This window comes from Grampus griseus (genome assembly GCF_964374135.1).
Source record: "Grampus griseus genome assembly, chromosome: 1".
In the NCBI taxonomy this organism is placed as follows: domain Eukaryota; kingdom Metazoa; phylum Chordata; class Mammalia; order Artiodactyla; family Delphinidae; genus Grampus; species Grampus griseus.
The window spans coordinates 56,542,991-56,566,159 of NC_139017.1; the positions used below are offsets into that span (position 1 = coordinate 56,542,991).

Sequence of the window (23,169 nt, forward strand, 5' to 3'; positions counted from 1 at the left end):
AGTGGTAGAATTTCTAATTTCTATTTTAAGATAGAGATCCATTTTGATTTTTTGTAGTTTATATAATGTCTGTAATTATTTTCATGTGTCTTCTTTGGTATTAGGAGCAAGAAGATTTTGGTATGCATTTTGCTGTGAAATTTTGATTTGGAAATCTATGACTCCTTGTCATCATCTTTGGTTTTGGTGCAAATTATTTCCTTTTGTCCCTGTTCTTGACTAAATAAGGTTAGAACAGAATTGAAAACTCAAAGTAAAAATTATAAAACTTGAGTCTCTTCATCATAGGGAATATATACATATTTCCCATGCCTGCTTCACTTATTCTGATTTATTCAGCACCCATTTATGAAGCACATACTAAAGTCTCAGGCTGCAAGGAAAACAAAGATAAATAAGAACTGATTGTAATCTACCTGGGGGTGGCAATCAAGTGGGGATATTCAGACACGGGTACCAGTTAATTAAAAAAGCAGAGTAGAAGACCAAAGGACAAATTGATTAAGAGAGGAAAAGGGAGAAGACTCCTAGAATAACTCTTTGTATGTCAGCTCAGACATGGAAGTTCACTCTGCTGAGAATTAGAATATAGGAAATTCTGAATTGAATTTTTGACTTGTTAAGTTTTAGATGTGGAGTGATAGGTCTGTTAGACCAGTAGTTCCCAAATAACAATTTGTGGACTTTTACTCAAGGCTGCATAGATCTTTGTTAAAAATACAGATTGCCTGGAAGTACTATAGAGAATTGGTAGATTAAATCTAGGTGAAATCTGGGTTCAGAAATAAATTTTCAGATGATTCTGATAATCAGTAAGGTTTGGCATCTGCTTTAGTAAAGATCTAGGAGAGAGAAGACAGATGGTAGTTGAAGTTACAGGAGTGGATGTGATTTCCTGGGGAGAGCATGAAGAGCGAGCACAGAACAATGCTAAGGATGTAACACCATCAGATAAGGAGTAGGCAGAGGAGGAATCAGCAAAGAAACTAAAAAAGGAATATACTGTGTCAAGGAGCTGGAATATATTTACCTAGATCCTCTAAGTCTTAGAATAGTAATGCTCATTTCTGAGTCCATATAGAGAAAAACAGTGCAAAATAAAAATCTTTAGGTTTCTACTCATTATTTGGCTTTATTCCAAAAAGGATTAATCAGATTTCAAATGTGCCCTCTTGCAAAAAGATTGCTACTACTTCCAGAGAAGTCTGTTGGAGAAACAGAAATTGACCCTCTTGGTTAGAGAATTATGAACAAAGTAGAGTATCAGAAAAGAAAGTTGAAAAAAAACCAAACAATACCTTATTCTACACTTTCTGTATTAAATTAGAATATTTAATTTATTGAAATGACCTTTATAATTGAGAACTAGAACTATTATAGTCTCTCAGGAACAAATCCTTCTGTTCTTAGCCCTTCCTATTTCTTTTGTTATTGTTCTTGTGGTGATCAGTGCATCTCCTACTCCTATGTGAGTAAAAACTTATATTAATGGAAACATGTACTCTTACAAAAAGGAGTAAAATGGCAATTTTATGTAACCTGACTTGATATAAAAATTAATTGGATTTTTCAAAACCCACATCCCAGTATAGAGTAACTTCATTTACTTGGGGGTGTAGTTATTGTTTACTTACACTCACTCTCCTTTGAGGTTCCAGATGATCCTTTATGCAAGTTAATTAGAGGGTCATATCAGCAGTTGTGTGACCTACTTTTAATTTAATGGTCTTTACTGATTACATATAGATTTTTGAGGAGCTCATTGAACAGATGGCCAATGGTCAATAGTGGTCCAACATTTTTTTTTTTTTTTTTTTTTTTTTTTGCTGTACGCGGGCCTCTCCCGCTGCGGAGCACAGGCTCCGGACGCGCAGGCTCAGTGGCCACAGCCCACGGGCCCAGCTGCTCCGCGGCATGTGGGATCTTCCCGGACCGGGGCACGAACCCGTATCCCCTGCATCGGCAGGCGGACTCTCAACCACTGCGCCACCAGGGAAGCCCCGGTCCAACATTTTTAACGTTTGAGGTTCTACATTAAAAGGTCATCTGAATTAACATGGTATTGGAGGACTATTTTATTGTGAATAGTATTTTGTCAAAGACAGATGAAAAGGCAGACAATGATACATATCTTTGAATAGAGAAAATTTACTGGTGGGAATACCACAATGAAAAACTTCATATTTGTTGATGGCCAACTTGTTAGAATTTAACCAATTTCAAAGTTAGAGAGGGAGCATAGTCCACACAAGATTGCCCTTACTTCTAACACTAGTTGTGTCAAGTTGTTACCAAAATCACCCTCAGGTTCAGTAATTCACTAGAAGCACTCCCAGAACTCAATGAAAGCTGTAATACTCATGGTGACGTTGTATTACAGCTGCAGGATACAGATTAATGCTTGCCAGGGGATGAAGCACATTGGACAGAGTCCAGGAGAAGTACCAAGCATGGCTCTTCCTTTGTCCTTTCCCCACGGAGTCATGGACAATGTAGCTTTCCTGACATCAGTGTGTGACGATATGTGTGGAGTATTGCCAGATAGGGAAGCTCACTTGAGTCTTGTCCAGAGTTTTCACAGGGCCTTATTCATGTGCTGCTCACATGACTAACCTTTAGTCTCCAGCCTCTCCATAGGTAGAACTAATACTGCATGCCCCGAAGCCCCATGGTAAGTCACATTGTTAGGCTGTTGAGTGGTCAAGACCCACACGCAAACAAAGACCTCCTATTATACTTGCAAGGGCCTAGAGATCACCTCCTAGAAGCCAATGGCAAAGGCCAGTTCTCTTTTTGGGTAAGGCTGATTCTTCACTACACACAATTCTTTCAGATAATAAAAGCAGATGAAGCCCAACTGAAACAATAGTTCACAAATCTGACTACAAAGACCATGGCAGATGAAATGACTCCTTGTTGTCTGCAGGATTAAAACGTCTTCATTCAAGATTACATTTCCATATTCTAGATCCCACTCAACTTGCCCTTTATAAATTTCCTTCTATAGTCAATTAGAATCGTATTTCCTGGGCATGCCAAGTTCTTCCCTGCTTTGGAGCCTCTGCTCACACCACACTTGTATTCTCTTGAGATCTTTCAATTTTGAGCCCATCTTGTCTACAGTGCTCAGCCCAGGCTCCATCTCCCGCGGAAGCCCACTTTCACCACTTGAACCTTTCGATAGTCACTTTCTTTACTGAATTCCTGTAGCTAACGTTACTCATATATCATTTATTTGGCTGTTAGCATTATGGTTCCTTCCATTGATATTTTGTCTTTACAAGTAGATCTTAACCTCTTGCAAGTTAGGAACATTATGGACTATATCTCATGCCTTTTTGATCCTGTAGATCCTAGTACAATGTCTTGCACATGGTAAGTGTTAGATAAATATTTGAATAGTAAGCTTTCATACAGACAGGTGCAACTAGGAACACATTGTTCAAATATAAGAGCTAAAACATCTTGTAAAAATAATCTAATTTATACTAACAAATTTCTGAGGTAACCATGTTAATCCAAGAGAGTGTCAGAGTTATTTTTAGCAATTCATTGAAGGCATCTGCAAACATAAAGGTTAGCAAAATGCTGGAAAATGTCCAGAGAAGTATTGCCATACTGCTCCCACCTCAGGGCTTTTGCACATGCTTTCCGAACCTTTGCCTATAATGCTTTTTCTCTAAATATTTGAACACTAACTGAGAGAAGCAAACCCACTCTACCTGAAATATCATTCTATTCCTCACTATATCTTTATCGTTTTATTTTTTTATAGTACGTTTCACTAACCAATATTATATACATGCTTTTTATGTCTTTTTCCTCAACTACTAGAACATAAAGTCCATAGGGGAGGGACATTGGCTTGCTAACAATTATATCCTCTGCACCTAAAATAGTGTCTGATTCTTAGTAGGTACTCTGAAAAGTATGTGTTGAATATGTGAACAAATTTGAACTATGCAGCAAATAGCTTAATTTTTTATGTACACTCAATTTTTATGTCATTCAATTCAAGAAGGTTAATTGAGCTCAAAGAGTTTCAAACAGAAGCATCTAAAATGATTGAAGGAATGGTAGAATGTTTTATAAATTATTTAAAAAATATTCAACCTATAAAAGCAGTAACTAGTGTATACATGGCCAAAGTTAATAAAATTATAAAATGTAATGATTAGGCAAAAATAGGCATGTTTATCAAATGCTGGTTATCAGAAGCATTCTTTAAAGTTTTGTGGAAAAAATGAAAGAGTGTTATTTTTACACAATGGTTAGTAAATATGTAGCACTTAAATTTTTTATTTTAAAAGGGTTTAAAGGGCTGTTTTGATAAAAATTATAATTAATAATTTTAAAATAATGCAAAATCAGAAATACATCTAACTTTGGAAAATAATAGCATGGAGTTCAGTTATTCTGCTTCATTTTAACAGGAGTTGCAGAGTTTATCATTGCCTGTTGATACGAGTTTCCAAGACTGTCAAGTACCCCAGTTGAACCTTTATTTTGGGAGAATGAGTGGTCAGCAACCCTGGGAATGAGGACATATCCAAATATGGCTATAGGTGCATTTGGAGTCTAACCCCACATATTCATCATTGAGAGGTGTCTGACCTAGATTCCATAGGATCTCTGGGAAATCCAGGCTGTGCTCATAGGCTGCAATGCTTCTTAGTCTTCTAGTTCCAAAGAATTGCTTTATTCTATTCACATACTTCCCACTGCAGTCCCAGCACTTACTTCAGGATTAAGGTATTCATCATGAATATTGACTGGTCTTATGAAGACACTACTTCCTCTCCTCTCTCTTCTGTTCCCCCCTGCCCTTTGTTCTCATTGTTGCTACTCCCCGCTAAGAGATTTCTTTCTAGGTGAAGGCAGAATATGGCTTATATTTTTGACCTTTGTGTCAGGCTTTGATTCTGAGACATTTGGCAGCACATGTGTACAATGCCCAGGCAGCAGCTTGCTAACAATATGATTTAGTTGTCATTTATTTCTTTGCTTCCATATTACCCTGCTTATGCTGAGATTTGCCCCCCATATTCAAGGAAAGAAGGCTGGCAATGATCCAACCTTTTTGTGTTTCTGTTTCTAGCTCGTGATTTTAGTAGCATGTTTGAAACTAGAATGAACTTTTATGTTTTCTCCTTTCATCTCTGCCTCTTTGGATTTTTGGCAAACATCAAGGCAAATAAATCAGACCCACCACTGCAAACCCATCTGCTTTCAGGGACATGTAACTTGACTAGTTTGTGATGTTTTACCATAGATCTAGCTCCAACATAGAACTAAAGGAGGATCCCTGTGGAGTAAGAATAGCAGACACGTTTTAAGGTCAAGTTTTTTTAAAGCTCTGAATCATTTATCTGCTGACTGATTGTGGCTGCGCATGGTCTCCATTGGCATTTCTAATGACATTAACAAGTTGACATGGTACTTACAAAGTTGAAATGATTTTATAGTAGATGAAAAGTGAAAATGCAGTTATAGTTTGGATTTGAAAATAGGCATTAATAAGAAAAGATACTGTCATTGTTGTAAAAATGTAGCAAATCAGGGTACAGCCAAAGGAGTTTGTTTATTAGGACATTACTTTTATACTTCATCTGGTGCTAAGGTCACATGTAAAAACACTCATCCTCATTGAAATACCTTTCCAGTTGTTGACAGCCTAGAAATTGTTTCCTAAGAAATAATAAGGTATGGTCATCCAAACCTGTCTTCCTAATACTTCTTGACACTTCAATGCTGTATTCATTTCTTTCTCACGGCAAGTAAGTGATGATTCTCTTCAAATAGGAATTAAGAGGATTACAAAGATGTCAGGGTATATACATTATACTGGAAGAACAGCTCTTGTAATACTCTTGATAACAGGCTATAAATTGTCTCCACTTAAAATGATCAAAAGTTAATCGAGATACTTACCATACCTCTTAGAGTTGGTTTTAAACTGATCTTCAGCAAGCTGAATTATATCCTCTGTTGGGCCATGGATTTTATCACACTAGGGATTGATGTATTTTTTAAGATAAGTTTTGACTTATGACTTAACAGTTTGGAAATTAAAGAAAATCCTTGAAAGATAAACTAAATAGAAGTTTCATTTCTACGTGATGGTAGTGTCAGGGGTGTGTGTCTGGGTGGGTGGTAAAACTCAACTTTAAAGACTTTCTTCTAAACCTCTCACTACTACTGCCTGCTTCTGGTCAGCTTTTATATGTGGCCCAACCTGATGCCTCCTTAGGCAGGATAGAAGGTGATCTCAAGGACTTTGCCCATAGTTACTTTCTTGATGGTGATGGTCCAGAAGGGAGCCATGCAATAGTGACAGTGGCATTTGTTCTGTCCCTAACCATGACTTCAACCCTTCTCTGATCCTCAGAAGCTGAATTCTAAAGTAATGAATGAAAATGGTAGCTGTTCTGACAAATTTAGCTTTTACCATACCCTGTCCTTCCCAGTGTTTTTTTCTGGGTATATTTGTGTACATCTTCCTTTCTTGCATGAATATATGCAAGGCTGGGGCCAGAGTGTATATCAGTTGATGAAAACATCAATTTATCCAAATAATTGTTCACTTTTGCTTTTTTTCATGGATTAATAGAAACAAGGATAATTTCAGACACATAAGATACATGATATAAAATTCAGAAGAGGGTGTGTATGCATTAATGTATCATCATGCTGAAAGCTCAAAGGGTATTGGTTTCATAATCATAATGTTCATGATATCCAAAGAAAAACAGTGGTTTATTTCATTATTTAAAGTGTACAAATACAGATGGATGTCTAAAATATACATTCACCAAAATTTTTAAACAATTAAATGTGCTTCTTAATTAAAATATCTAGGAATAAACCTACCTAAGGAGACAAAAGACCTCTATGCAGAAAATTATAAGACACTGATGAAAGAAATTAAAGATGATACAAATAGATGGAGAGATATACCATGTTCTTGGATTGGAAGAATCAACATTGTGAAAATGACTCTACTACCCAAAGCAATCTACAGATTCAATGCAATCCCTAGCAAGCTACCGCTGGCATTTTTCATAGAACTAGAACAAAAAATTTCACAATTTGTATGGAAACACAAAAGACCCCGAATAGCCAAAGCAATCTTGAGAAAGAAAAACGGAGCTGGAGGAATCAGGCTCCCTGACTTCAGACTATACTACAAAGCTACAGTAGTCAAGATAGTATGGTACTGGCACAAAAACAGAAATATAGATCAATGGAACAGGATAGAAAGCCCAGAGATAAACCCACGCACATATGGTCACCTTATCTTTGATAAAGGAGGCAGGAATGTCCAGTGGAGAAAGGACAGCCTCTTCAATAAGTGGTGCTGGGAAAACTGGACAGGTACATTTAAAAGTATGAGATTAGATCACTCCCTAACACCATACACGAAAATAAGCTCAAAATGGATTAAAGACCTAAATGTAAGGCCAGAAACTATCAAACTCTTAGAGGAAAACATAGGCAGAACACTTCTATGACATAAATCACAGCAATATCCTTTTTGACCCACCTACTAGAGAAATGGAAATAAAAACAAAAATAAACAAATGGGACCTAATGAAACTTCAAAGCTTTTGCACAGCAAAGGAAACCATAAACAAGACCAAAAGACAACCCTCAGAATGGGAGAAAATATTTGCAAATGAAGCAACTGACAAAGGATTAATTTCCAAAATTTACAAGCAGCTCATGCAGCTCAGTAACAGCAACAACAAAAAAACCCAATCCAAAAATGGGCAGAAGACCTAAATAGATATTTCTCCAAAGAAGATATACAGACTGCCAACAAACACATGAAAGAATGCTCAACATCATTAATCATTAGAGAAATGCAAATCAAAACTACAATGAGATATCATCTCACACCAGTCAGAATGGCCATCATCAAAAAATCTAGAAACGAGGTTCCTTAAAAAACTACAAATAGAACTACCATACGACCCAGCAATCCCTCTGCTGGGCATATACCCTGAGAAAACCATAATTCAAAAAGAGTCATGTACCAAAATGTTCATTGCAGCTCTATTTACAATTGCCGGGAGATGGAAACAACCTAAGTGTCTATCATCGTATGAATGGATAAAGAAGATGTGGCACAATGCAATATTACTCAGCCATAAAAAGAAACGAAATTGAGCTATTTTTAATGAGGTGAATGGACCTAGAGTCTGTCATACAGAGTGAAGTAAGTCAGAAAGAGAAAGACAAATACCATATGCTAACACATATATATAGAATTTAAGAAAAAAAAATGTCATGAAGAACCTAGGAGTAAGACAGGAATAAAGACACAGACCTATATGGGAACATATGTATATGTATAACTGATTCACTTTGTTATAAAGCAGAAACTAACACCATTGTAAAGCAATTATACTCCAATAAAGATGTAAAAAAAATAAAAGGTGAATAATAATTTTTATTTATTTATTTAATGAGTATTCAATTTATACTAGGCAGTGTGCTAAGCACTTTACACACGTTATCTTATTCTAAACAACATGAATTTGGTATTACCATCCCATTTTACAGATGAGGAAACTGAGTTTAATGAGATTAAATAACTTGTCTGAGATCCTATAGGTGTTAAGTGGAGTAGCCGGAAATCGAACCAATGAGTTTGTCTGGCTCCAGAGCCACTAAACCACCATATTGGACTGAGGATCAGAATGGGAGACGCATCTAATGGGAAGTAAATTGTGGATGAAGTTGTGAGTCTCTAGATATTGGTGAATTAGCTGTCCATGAAAGAGTGAATTCTTCCCTCTTCTCATTCTGAGGATAATTTTCAGGACTTAAGGAGACTGCTTGTGGGGACCTTCCAAGAAAATGATCTCGTATCAGTTTTGGTTGTGCTATAAAATGTTTTTAGCTATATTTTATAAAAGGTTTTCCCATGAAACTTTTTAACTCCAGATATTTGGATGGCGAATTATTTGGCTTCTTTTTTGTCCTTTTCTGTTCATTTTATTTCTTGTAAAAGTTGACAGCTATCATTGGAGTAAGTCTTTAAAAAAGAAAAAAGGAATGAATATTGAAGAGAAAAATGATTTTGTCTTCCTTTTACAACGTTAGGTTTAGTGACTCCCTGACTCAAATACTTTAATGATTGAGTGAGTAAATTTGGGGGATTAGATGTGGATTCCTGAATATATACTGTTCCTATTCTCAGCAGTATGGGTAATTGGGAGATGGTTAACTTTAGCTTTTGCTTTGAAAACACGGTTATTTTCTCTAATCTAGTGTGCCATTTCATTCATATTAGTCTATTTGTAAGACTCTAGTGTACCTCTTAACTTTCACTAATATGAAAGGGATCAGTGAATAATGTAGCAAAATAGCTTATTTAGTTAATAAAGTGAAGTTCCAGAAATTATTCCCTTAGCCAACTGAGAGCAATATGTAAGAAGAAAACTCTAGAAACACACATATGTAGAAAGCATTTAAAAGTAATCATAGGAAAGGAAAGTTTACTAAGTACAGAAAAGTTTATGATTTTTATTTTCATTTGATTTTGCCCCTTTATTTTTTAAAACAAACAAGATTCAATTATTCATAGAAAAAAATTAATCAGTATTATACAAAGTTACTTCCTAGAAACTTTTGCTCAATTTCCCTTTTTCTGAATCAGGCTGTTGGTACCATTTAAACACAGCATGATGCCAGTAGAGTAGGCAGTTTCTAGGGAATATAGTCCAATGATTTCTCTCCCTCAACATCTCAAAAAGTGCAAAAAGAGATATCCTGTGAACCATTCAACATGTTTGCCCCTAAAATAGTTCAGCTTGGGAGGAGTAAAATTTTCATTGGTAATTTTCCAAATAGTTTGTAAGTGGAGACTTACTGTGTGGAAAGAGCACCCTTCTGTTGGAGAAAACCTGGGCAGTGAAAATTCATCTGCCTGGTACCAGATTCCCCTACTTAGATTCCATAACAGACCAGATAAACCATACATTTCATAATATATCTCTTTATACATTACCTTTCTATTTACCGTATTCTAACCCCCGTATCTCACCCCAGTTTTCTTTATCATTAGAAATTACATTTACTGTGATAAATATAAACTTTCTATGTATCCTTTTACTTAAGTTATGGTAATTTTTTGAAAGTTCCATTTTTATTTGGTTTTAGCATTCCATTCCGGTAAGCTATCAGAATTTTTTCTGGACTGATTTGTAATATGTTTGATGTTTGCTAGCAAATTTGGAACTTTTCAGTTTTCATCCTTTCTCTGTGTGATATAAGATCTAATTACTACTCAGCATGATATAGCAGCTGAAATGAAAAAGGCAGCAAGAGAAGGCACTGGCTTAACTTAGAGCTAATCAACTACATCCTTCTTATGTACTTCTCAGCTAGAGAGAGAAAGAGAAATAGCATTATTAAAGTAACTCATGTATTAAAACTCATTTTTTTTCTTTGCTTGATTTTAACTGAAAGAGGGGATTTGTTCAAGTCTTTATGGGAGCGAGACATTAAATAATACTTTTAATTTGCATTAATAGTCATTGATGCTTCTTTAGTTGTGCAGAAGTAGTAGTAGTAGAAGTAGTCCCATCCCATTTTCTTGACATTTAAACAGATAAAAAAAAACAGATTAAAAAAACAGATAAAAACATTGACAGAAGTAAAATAAAATCAAGTGAATGATTAATCATTTTTTATAAGGCTTAGAACTTTTGGATCTTGAATCTGTCTGGAAAAACAAAAAACAAAAAAACTCTAGATTTATCTTTAAAGCATATGTCATTTTAATATGTTGGTTTGAGGGCTTTTTATTTTCTGAAGTGAGTGAGTTGGGTAATTACCCATTGGGAGGAAAGATTGATAATATTTTTTAAATGACTATGGTCTGAGTTTTCACATATCAGATTGTCAAAAATTAAAAAGTCAAATAATATTTGGTTTGGGGCAGGTGCGGAGAAACACATACTCTACCACTGTTTGGATTATGTGTTGGTACAATGGAAATGCATATTTATTGACCTAGCAATTCCACCTCTAGGAATATATCTTGAACATGTATGTATAAAAATGTTCCTAGTGATATTATTTGTGATATAAATAGAAAAAATGCAAAAAAAATCATTAATAAGAAAATATTAAATAAATTATGGTGTGTCCATATCCAGGTGTGCCTCATTCTTTTTAATAGTTGCTATTAAAGAAAATAAAATACATTTGCATGTACTGATCAAGAATATTCTGTAAGTTATCCCATTAAGTGAAAAGAGCAGATAATTTTCTTCTATTTGTGCTTCAAAAAGCAAAGGATGGAGAAGTGTGTATACAACTTCCCTCCCTCCCCTCCCCCTCACATAAACACACAGTCACAAGTCTAAAGATAGATGGATGAAAGGACACAAAAGAAATTGTTGATAGTATTTATCTCTGATGAATGGGACTATGGGTCTGGGATGGAAGGCAGTTTTTTTTTTGTTCTTTTTTTTTATGGAGAGGGCAGCATACTATTTTTGTGCTGTTTGAAATTTTTTGACATTAATTTTCATAATTAAGAAATTTAAAATTAATGACCCAAGTCTACTTTTTTTTTTTTTAGGACTCAGCCCAGGAGAGTGTTATTACTCGAGATATTCATCGTACATTTCCTGCACATGATTACTTTAAAGATACTGGAGGAGATGGCCAGGAATCTCTGTACAAGATCTGCAAGGTAGGACCCTCCACCTTATTTTTTTCTAATTTATTATATAGGGCTATATTTTAGGAATCCATATTAAAGATTTTTAGATTTGCACTGTGCCATGTTCTCTACTTTATACTTACACTACCAGATCCTCAGTATTGAGTCCTGAGGGTGACTTTTGGGCTGCATGTTCTGTGCCTTCTTGTGGTGGAAGAGGTGTAGTATGACCTCAGTTTGGCTTTGATGCTAACAGGAAAGGAACAGAACGTCCTCTCAGGCTACTGCAGTAAAGACTCAGAGGAGTCCTGATGACTCTGTTCATCTGACAAGGTAATGTGGCAGTTGTCTCAATTTTTTGACAGTAGGCGAGAGTAAGAAACAGTGTGGCACCTGTTTTTGAATACTGGCAAGTTCTCTGATATTGTTGATGTATTCTGAGTTATGTCACATCATACATCTTTGTGCAGTTTTTATATCCCATTTTGAAATCTTTCTTCTCCCTCATTATTAGTAGATCTGGAAGAAAACTGTTTCCTGACTTTCAGTAGGCGTTGCTTGGATAAAAAAGGCTCTGTGTTTAATAGTGGAGAATAGCTATCAGATTATTAATTTCTCAAAGTTATATTAGAAATGAAGAATGACTTTTCAAATCATTATATATCGTTAACTTATATTGTCCATGCTAATCGAGGCCAAAGACTCAAAATTGCAAAATTTCCATCAAATAAAGTTTTGCCCTTTATCCTCAAAGTTAAGATGCCCTGCAAAGTGTGATGGGTATACTCAACATTTGTCCTTACCTGCCATTCCACTAGAGATTGCTGATGAATAGTGAACGACACCAAAAATCTTGTAATAATATGAAGAAAAAACAAACACCATGGCTAATTTTCAAGTTAGGTAGTAAGTTTCTGAATAATCAAATTTAACCTTTTATTAAGTAGCAAAGATTAGCCAGTAGGTAGTCAGAAATATGCTCACATATCAGTATCATTTAATATTTACTGTTTTATTTTAAATGGCACTTATAAAGTACTACCTGCATATGCTAACCAAGTAGGATTGATGTTTAATTCTGCAAATGGCACACTTTGCCTAAAATCCTTCTTTGTGCATGTTTGTGTTTTAGCCCTCTGCCTACTCCTGTCTTTCTTTTCTTTTTTTTTTTTTTGAAAGCTTTGCTTATCTGCTGGTGCCTGACTTACGTCCTCCCCTATGTGACAGAGGATGTCACAAGCCTGCATCTAACATTAATTCATTAATTTATTTTTGCTGTGTTGGGTCTTCGTTTCTGTGTGAGGGCTTTCTCTAGTTGTGGCAAGGGGGGCCACTCTTCATCGCGGTGCGTGGGCCTCTCACTATCGCGGCCTCTCGTTGCGGAGCACAGGCTCCAGACGCGCAGGCTCAGTAGTTGTGGCTCACGGGTCTAGTCGCTCCACGGCATGTGGGATCCTCCCAGACCAGGGCTCGAACCCGTGTCCCCTGCATTAGCAGGCAGATTCTCAACCACTGCGCCACCAGGGAAGCCCTCCTGTCTTTCTTTTCTTTATTTTTTCTTTTCTCTTGATGTAGCCATTTTGGAGGATTATAAACGTACACACTGATCAGAAATCTGTTTTTATATGGATATATCATTTAGAGCTAGAAATGCATAACTAACTTAAAGTCTGAGAGTGTACTAATTTCTAGAAGGTGATATGTCATCTAGTTTTTAAAATGCCAAAAACCATCAAACACCACAAAAAATGTATAATATATTTATTATATGCTTGTGAAAGGAAAACCTAATTATTAAAAAAAAAATTCTACCAGTTTTTTTTAAATAAATTTATTTATTTTTGGCTGCGTTGGGTCTTTGTTGGGCTTTCTCTAGTTGCGGTGAGGGAGGGCTACTCTTCATTGCAGTGCGTGTGCTTCTCACTGCGTGGCTTCTCTTGTTGCGGAACACAGGCTCTAGGCGCATGGGCTTCAGTAGTTGCAGCACACGGGCTCAGTAGTTGTGGCTTGCGGGCCCTAGAGCACAGGCCCAGTAGTTGTGGCACACGGGCTTAGATGCTTCGCGGCATGTGGGATCTTCCCGGAGCAGGGCTCGAACCCAAGTCCCCTGCACTAGCAGGTGGATTCTTTTTTTTTTTTTTTTTTTGCGGTACGCGGGCCTCTCACTGTTGTGGCCTCTCCCGCTGCGGAGCACAGGCTCCAGACGCACAGGCTCAGCGGCCATGGCTCACAGGCCCAGCCGCTTCGCGGCACGTGGGATCTTCACGGACCGGGGCACGAACCCGTGTCCCCTGCATCGGCAGACGGACTCCCAACCACTGCGCCATAGCAGGTGGATTCTTAACCACTGCACCACCAGGGAAGCCCTCCACCAGTTTTAAAATTCTACAAGCTAATTAGTCTCTGGCTTGTGTAAGGAAGATATCAAAATTTATATAGTTTCTAAGTTATTTAGAAAGGTCTGGCTTATAGTATATGGAACAACATTTTTCTCCTAGCATTTAGTATATTTTCAGCCATTCAGTAACTTTTCTCTCAATTTTTCTCTAATTGATACTAGATACTTTTTTTCACATAGCTAAAACAGAAGGCTCTATGTGCTTGCAGCTTCTGCCTTACAGTTTTGCTCCATTGTAGTAAAAACAGTATTTGCTTCATTATGTAATATTTAGAGGGGAAATATCTGAAACACTACTAAACACAAAGATAAAAGTTAAATAGTTGGTACATTTAAGTAACTGATACCCCTTGCTTTCATATTGCAGATAATTCAACCTTGAATTCACTAGAAAGTATTTGTTATACATTCACACAGCTTGTGTAACCATTTAAAATTATCAATGTGTATTTTGTAACATGATCAAACAGTTTTAAATCTCTTTATGAGTAAAGAATATCATAAAAATATAGGTCTAAGACATATTATAATTACTGAGTAGCTTAAATTGCACTAAATTTTATGGAAAACAAAAGAATCCCGTTAAAAACATTACAAAATTCAAGGTAGTAAATAAAAGTTGATAAGGCTTTTAATATTGTGCTAAAATATATACTACCTAAACATAAGTTTATAATAGTCTTTGATAATGGAGGAGAGCAGAGATGAATATATCAGAAAATGTTGGAGAAACCAAAATTTGCTGGGTTCCTACCATGTGGACCTCTTGGTTTTTAATCGACACAATTCCTTCTCCTCTGGACCTACTATGATTTAGTAGTCCAGTCCTCATGCAGGGAAACCTCAGATGGTGGTGATAATCACAAAGAGGAGAGCCTACTTATGAGTAATTTAGAATTGAATATTCTTCTCAAGTTTGTACATCCACTTTTCTTTGCTTTTTGTATTCAATTTGAGCCATATGGCCTTTATCCTACCATGTATGACTTCTAAGGTCACTGAGTGTGGTCTACCTGTTCTATCATTTTTATTTCTAGAATAATATCTAACATCATACCTCATATTCTTGGCAATAAAACTGAGTTTCCATTCTGGATACCTTGCACAAAACTGAAGAAACATTAATAAAACCTTGACCTTAAATCAGCCACTTTGTTATATAATGTATAAATACGGAAAGTTTTGCTTCTTCTTTACCAGTTCTTATTCTTCTTTTTTCCTTAATTATTTTCTTGTCTTACTGCACTGACCAGAACCTCCATTATAGTGTTAAAATGAAGTATTGATAGTAGACATCCTTGTCTCACTCCTGATTGTAAATGAAATGCATTTAATGATTTACCACTAAGAATGGCGGTATTCACATCAGCAACACACTTATAGAGTTCTTTTTAATACAGTACCTTCCATGTGTTATAGTAATTTTAAATTTACAGAGTATTTCCGTATATATTACCTCATTTATTTCTGACAACTCCTCATCAATGGAGCCTATTCTAGAAATATAATATGCTGTGCTGTTAAATTGAGACAGAAATTTATTGAGAGAATTTCTGTTACAATAAGTCCAGAGATCAACTCTGGTTTCAAGGATATAAGAGTCTGACTTTGGAGCTGAAAAGTTTTCTGTGACTCTGGTGAAATGAGGAATGATCTGAACTGTCAGGTTAGAGGGAGGACTGTTAAAACTCGCTGTCATGTTTTAATGGGCCTGTCAATTTTAGGTTTTGCCTCTTAATATCTTTTTCAGAGTAGGAGGAAGTCGAAGTGGTTCAAAGATTCTTCTGTTGTCATAAATTTATGCGTGGAAGTAGAACTGAAAGTATAATAGGATTCATAGGATTCTGGAAATGAGATAGTTTTGACATCCCTCCCTCCTTCTCTCCTTTCCTCCCTCCATTCCTCCCTCCCTCCCTCCCTCCTTTCTTTCCTGTTAGTTATGTCAATAACATATTTTAAAATAATGTCCTTTAAAGGACGAAAAATACACTACTCCTCCCCAAGTATCCTTAGGACTTTTCTAATTTACATATGATGTAAAATCTGGTTTTAGTTGGGAGACAGGTTGGTGTAGTTTAAAGGACTAAACATGAAGAGGTCTGGTTCTGGTCTTGATTCCTCCTCTAAGCAGATCTAAGACTTTGGGAAAATCACTTTTTAAAGTTCCTCCTCAGTAATCGTGTGGGGTGTGATAAGATTATTCTAATTACAATTTGCTATGATTTTAAGTGTTGTTTAAAATTTTTTTTCCAAAATATAACAAATTGAATGTAGAATTTAACAGTTAATTCCTGTGTTAGGTCTTAGCTCTGTTTATCAATACCAGGACTATAAAGGAATGTGATTTTACTTTGAAAACTTTACCTGGCTTTCTGTTATTATGTTTGGGAGTGTGTTTCATGCACACATGAAATGTAGTGCATTTAGTGATTTACTTCTAGATATACATCTCTTTATAAGACCTAAGACGAGTCAGTCATAGTAGTTAGCTAAAACACTGTTCACAACAGAATAGACTCTTGTGCCATTTAATTTGAAGCATATTGCTTTTTCACATTTTCTGATTACAGCAACTGCTTTATATCAAAGAGGCTACGGCTGTGAACTGAATGGGAGGGTTGAATATATTACAGAGAAATCAATACCTTTGTTCATCTGGGTTAATAATTTGATGGTATAATGGTTTGTAGAAGGACAAAAATAAACTTAACCCCTGTTGCAGCAAATATTTTTCTCAAAACAAGATTGGATTTAATATAAGAACTAAAGCATTTCAGGAGTTATTTTGATAGCAAAGTAATGAGTGATCTGATGCTTGATTTCGAAGAATGTAAATGATCACCAACTCTTGTGAAATTAGATATAATCATACATTATTTATATTGTTTTCTAGATTTATGGGGGTATTTGTGATTATAGGGCTGAATTGTTTTTCATGGAGTCGACAGTACTCTCCATAGTTTTCTATCTATTTGACTACTCGTAATGCAACTCCCTTCCTTGGGGTTCCTGAATGATCCCTAGTTTTAATGACAGATTTTCTGAACACATTGTAGCCCGCTATTCTTTACTCTACATAGCCCAATTTTACCAACAGCTTGAGCAACCTGTGGGACTCCTCCTACTAATGCCCTTGGAATCTGATTGGCCCCAGAATGAGGGCTCTTTGGTGTGGAATGACAGGCATTCCTGGATCAAGATGCACCAAAAGGATTTAGTTTAGAGTGGTACCTAGGGGGAATCAGGCAGCCTTTGGAGAATCAAGCAGGTCTTTTCTGTTTTCTGTGTACCTCCTCTCTCACCCTTGGGTTGCCGGTGTGCTTCTTTGAATTACAGTAACCTTCTAAGGCAGATCCAAACGGGAGGCTACTGAGGAGTCCTTTGAGCCCCTGGGGCCCCTCTGCTTTGCCAGCACATCCTAATGAACAGTGAATTAAGTGGTTTCAGAAGACCTTGAGGAATAGCAGAGTATTCTCAAATAAATTAATTTCCTTAAGGAAAAATTAATTCTTTCAGCCCATACAGGAAGGCTTGGAGTACCTTCCTAATATTCAGATGATAATTGACATCATCACGACAGTAACAGTGGGAACTTGTGAAGCGCTGTGGTTTAGAAAGCACTTCTGTACATGTTGTTATTTGATCCCCATAGGTCCTCCCTAAGACAGGAAGAATTTCCTGCATTTTATAGATGAACTCCAGAGAAACTAAATTATCGGCCTAAAATTATATAGCCACTAAATGGCAGAGACTAATTTGAACCCAGATCTGTTAGCTTAAAATTCTGTAATATTTCTACAATACTATTGTGATTGTACATGTGTGATGAAGAAGAAAAGTTATGATTTATTAAATACTTCCTGAATACCAGAAACTATGCTGAGCACTTTTACACATATCGTGTTATGTATTTTGACAGTTATCCTGGAAATAAAAACTATATTTCTATTCTTGTACTTAGGATAAATTCTCAGGAAGGTTAAAAGCATTTACTCTTATCACATGGATAAGAAATTTTGAAACTAGTATTCCATGCTAGGCAGGTCTGTCGAACTGCAGTGTCCATGTTCTTTGTACTATGGTGGCTTTTCTTAGTGTTAGAGGGACAATATTTAAACTGCAAGTGAATCTTAGCATCATTATCGCAAGTGAAATCCAGTGAGGTAGAAAATATTTTTCTGTCAGGCTAAAAATTAAATGTGAAGAAGAAAATGATCTTATATGTTTATGCATATCAATGTCATAATAATGAGAAAATCAGGGACACCAATGGGGTCTTCACCAAAGAACTTGGAGTTACTCAGGCTCCTAGTCAAGGTAAATGTTTTGATTATTTTCTTCCTGGTACAGCCAGTACAAGATTAGTCAGAAGATAGTACAAGAACATGCTTTGGGGGGCCCACAAAAGAAAAATAAATTCATCTTTAATAATTTCATCTAGAATTTTATAATCTGAAGTTCTAGAAAGAAGTTATGTTAATTTCAGCATGCAACTTTTGATTCCTTTTTCAAAAAATCTTTAGATTATTTGAACTACATATGGGGAATGGGCACCATAATCTCTTCAGTGCTTAGGGCCTTTAAAGGTTTTAATGAGACCCTAGGGACTTCTAATAGTAATAAATAGAAATTGGATATCAAACTTACAAAATGTGGCTTTTTCTTGTAGCTGGTTATAAGAAGGCAGAGTCTTCATTTTTTCCCCCAGTTTTATTGAGAAATAATTGACATACATCAGTGTATAAATTTAACGTGTACTTAAAATTTTTTTTCAACATGGCTTGACTTACGTATATTGTAAAATGATTACCACAGAAAGTTTAGTGAACATCCATCTTCTCATGTAGATAAAATAAAGAGAAAAGAATATGTTTTTCTCCTTGTCATGAGAGCTCTTGGGATCTACTCTCTTAAACAGCTTTCCTACATGTCACACAGCAGTGTTAACTGTAGTCATCATGTTGTACATCCTTACTACTTATTTACCTTATAACTGGAAGCTTGTACCTTTTAACACATTCCTCCACTTTCCCCTCCCTCCACCCCCACCTTTGGTAGTCTGGTAATCACAAATCTGATCTCTTTTTCTTTGAGTTTGGTGTTGTGGTTTTGTTTTATTTTGTTTGATTCCACATACGAGTGAGATCATACAGTATTTGACTTTCTCTGTCTTACTTATTTCATTTAGCATAATACCTTCAAGGTTCATCCATGTTAGGCCTTCATCTTTATAGAGAATAGTTTCCTTAAAAATCACTTTAGGTCTCATTGTTACCATTAAAAATTTTTAGTAAGTCTAACATTTAATACACACATAGTAGAGTGCACAAATATTGCGGCTATAATTCAGTGAATTCTTACCCAGTGAACACTGCTGTGTAAGCTCTAGGACAAAGATAAAGAATTTTGCCAACACTCTGGAAGCCTCCCTTATTTTCTCTGCTAGTAATTACTTCCCCCAAAGGTAAACAGCATTCTGACATCTATTACCATATATTAGTATTGCCTCGTTTTGAACTTTATTTTTTCCTTGTAGTTTTATTGAGGTGTAATTGACATACCACACTCTATATGTTTAAGGTGTACAGCCTAATATTTGGCCTACATACATCATGAAATGATTACCACAATAAGTTTAGTAAACATCTGTCATCTCATACAGATACAACATTAAAGAGATAGAAAAAGGTTTTTTTTTTCTTGTGATGAGCACTCTCAGGATTTACTCTCTTAACAGCTTTCATGTATAACATACTGCCTTTATCTAGTTCCCTCTCCTCACCCCCTGCCTCTTGGTAACTACCAATCTGATCCTAATTTGTTTGTTTGTTTTTAAAGTATAATTGACCTGCAACACTATGTTAGTTCCTGTTACACAGCATAGTGATTTGGTACTACTGTATATTTCAAAGTGATCATCATGATAAGTCTAGTTACCATCTGTCACCAGATGAAGATATTACATAATTATTGACTATATTTCCCATATTGTACATGTCATACGTGTGACCTCTTTTGGATCTTTAAAAAATTGACTTTCACAAAATGTATCTTGTTGTGTATAGTTTCTTTTGTTCCCATTGTCTATGAGGTTTAACCATGTTATTGTACATGGCAGGAATTCATTGTTTTCATTGCTGCATAATATTACATGGCAAGACTATATCACAATATATTACCCATTCTACTCTTGGTGGGCATTTGGGGTTGTTTTCAGTTATGAATAATGCTGGTATGTGTACACTTCTATTAATGTTTTTGTGCACACATGTATGCATGTCTGTTAGATATCTACTAGGAATGGAATTTCTGGGTCAAAGGATATGGGCATGTTCACCTTTGGTAGATATTGCCAAATAAGTTTTCAAAGTTTAACCATTTACATTTCAAATAGCAGTGTATAAGAATTCCAGGGCTTCCCTGGTGGCGCAGTGGTTGGGAGTCCGCCTGCCGATGCGGGGGACATGCGTTCGTGCCCCAGTCCGGGAAGATCCCATGTGCCGCAGAGCGGCTGGGCCCGTGAGCCATGGCCGCTGGGCCTGCGTGTCCGGAGCCTGTGCTCTGCAGTGCGACAGGCCACAGCAGTGAGAGGCCCGCGTACCGCAAAAAAAAAAAAAAAAGAATTCCAGTTGCTCTGGATTTTCACCAAAACCTGATAAACTTTTAAATTTTAAGCATTTTGGTGGATGTGTAGTGGTTATCTCATTGTGGTTCACATGCATTTCCCTTATGACTGTCGAGGATCAGCATCTATTCACATGCTTGTTGTCCATTAGGATATCCTCTGTCATGAAAAACCTGTTTCTCTTTTGCTTATTTTAACAACTGGGTTTTCTCTTATTGCTTTGTAGGAGATTTTTTTGTATATCCTAGGTATGAATCCTTTTTTAGATATATGTATTGCAAATATTTTCTCTATGGCTTGCTTTTTTACTCTATTAATGGTATCTTTAGATAAACAGAAGCTATTAATTTTAGAGGCCAGATTTATTAATCTTTCCTTTTGTGGTTAGTGTTACTGTGTCCTGCTTAAGAAATATTTGCCTAGCCCAAAGTCAAAATATTCTCTGATGTAATCTAGAAATGTTATTCTTTTGCTTTTTACATTGAGGGTTATGATCCATCTACAATTGACTTTTGTATAAAGCAGAAGTCAAGGTTTAGTTTCTTTCCATATGTATTTCTAATTGGTCCAGCATTGTTTTTAAACAATCATTCTTTCTCCATTGTATTGCAGTAGCATCTCTGTTATAAATCAGGTCCATGTATACATGGGTCTGTAGCTGGACCATTCTTTTTTTTCCCATAATTCTGGCTTTCTTTTTAATTTCTTTTTTGTTGTTGTTGAATATATTTGACATATTATGTAAATTTAAGGTTTTACAACATGTTAATTTGTTACATTTATATATTTTAATGTGATTGCTGTTGTATTGGTATTTAGCACCTCTATTACATTACATAATTATCCTATCTTTTTAGTGGATTGGATAATTAAGTTGTAGTCTCAGCATCTTTGATGATTATAGTACAGTATTGTCTGTTTTCATTATACTGTACATTAGATCTACATGTCTTATTTACAACTCATTGCAAGTTTGTACCCTTAAGGAGCATCAATCTTATCTCCCCCCTACACACTGCATCCTCTGGTAATCACCACTTTACTCTCTGTTTTTTTAGGAGTTTGACTTTTTTAGATTCTACAGATAAGTGATATAAAATAGCAGTTGTCCTTCTCTGTCTGACTTATCTTGCTTAGCATAATGTGCTCAGGGTTTATCCATGTTGTCCCAAATGGCAGGATATCCTCCTTCCTCATGGCTGAAAACATTCCATTACTGTATATATACCACATCACTTTTATCCATTCATTCATTGATGGACATTTAACCTGTTTCCATATCTTGGCTATTGTGACTAATGCTGCAATAAACATGGGAGTGCATATATCTCTTAAAAATGATGTTTTCATTTCTGGACCATTTCTGATCTGCTTATCTATCTTTATACCAATACCACACTATTATAATTAAAATAGATTTACAAGAAGTCTTATTATCTGGTGGTGCTGGGCCTACAACTTTGTTCTGCTTCAAAATTATTTTTACTATCTTGGTCCTTTGTAGTTCCATATTTTAGAATCAGCTTGGCAGATTTTGAGGGGAAAACATGCTTTGAGAATTTTGATTGGTATTGCATTGAAGAAATAGTTCATCAATTTTATTATCAATAGTTTTTTCAAAGAGCCAACTTTTGGCTTTGTTGATCTTATCTATTATATATTTGCTTTCTATTTTATTGATATCTGCATTTTTTCTTTTTCAATAAAATTCTGCATGTTAAAAAAAATTAATATCACCCAAAAAAGTTCCCTAATGCCCCTTTGCAGTCAATCCCCCCACCTATACCTGACCCCAGGCAACCCCATTATCTTCTTTCTCCATTATAGATTAGTTTTCATTTTATAGAATTTAATGTAAATGAATCATACAGCACATACTTCTGCTTCTCTCCAGCATAATGCTTTTGAGATTCATTCATGTCATTGAGTGTTTCAGTGTTCTATTCTTTTTTATTGCTGAGTAGTATTCCATTGTAACCTCTCCAATTTTGATGTCATATTTTATTATCATTTAGTTTTAAATATGACCTAATTTCCATAGTGATTCCTTTGATCCATCACATTCATTGATTTCTAAGTTCTTTTTTTTTGGGTATTGATTTCTAGCTTAATTTCACTATGGTCAAAAATATGCTGTGTGTGAGTTTAAAACTTTGGATTGTTGAGACTTGCTTTATGACCTGAACGTGTCCTGTTTTGGTTTCAATTAGATAAACTTTGTAATCATGTTTTTCTGATTTTCTTTAGAGTTACTCTCTTTGTTGTTATGTGTTTTGTTTTTGGTTTTGTTTTTTGTCTGTTCTATCAGTTAGTGATGAAATTGTACTCAAATTCCCAACTATGAGTTTTGGACTTATCTATTCTTCCTTTTAATTTTGCCAAGTTTTGCTTTATGTATTTTGAGGTTATGTTATTAAGTGCATACAAATTTAGTATTGTTATGTCTTCGTATTGAATTAACCTTAT

General features: G+C 35.7%; 1 protein-coding gene across 1 annotated transcript in view; it reads left to right on the forward strand.

Moving 5' to 3' along the window:
• Positions 1–23,169, forward strand: part of LOC309825984 (rab GTPase-activating protein 1-like) — a 655,950-nt gene that overhangs the window by 387,731 nt on the left and 245,050 nt on the right. The window contains exon 14 of the mRNA XM_082659907.1: positions 11,597–11,710. Coding sequence (XP_082516033.1) covers positions 11,597–11,710 — 114 coding nt within the window. The remainder of the gene's footprint in view (positions 1–11,596; positions 11,711–23,169) is intronic.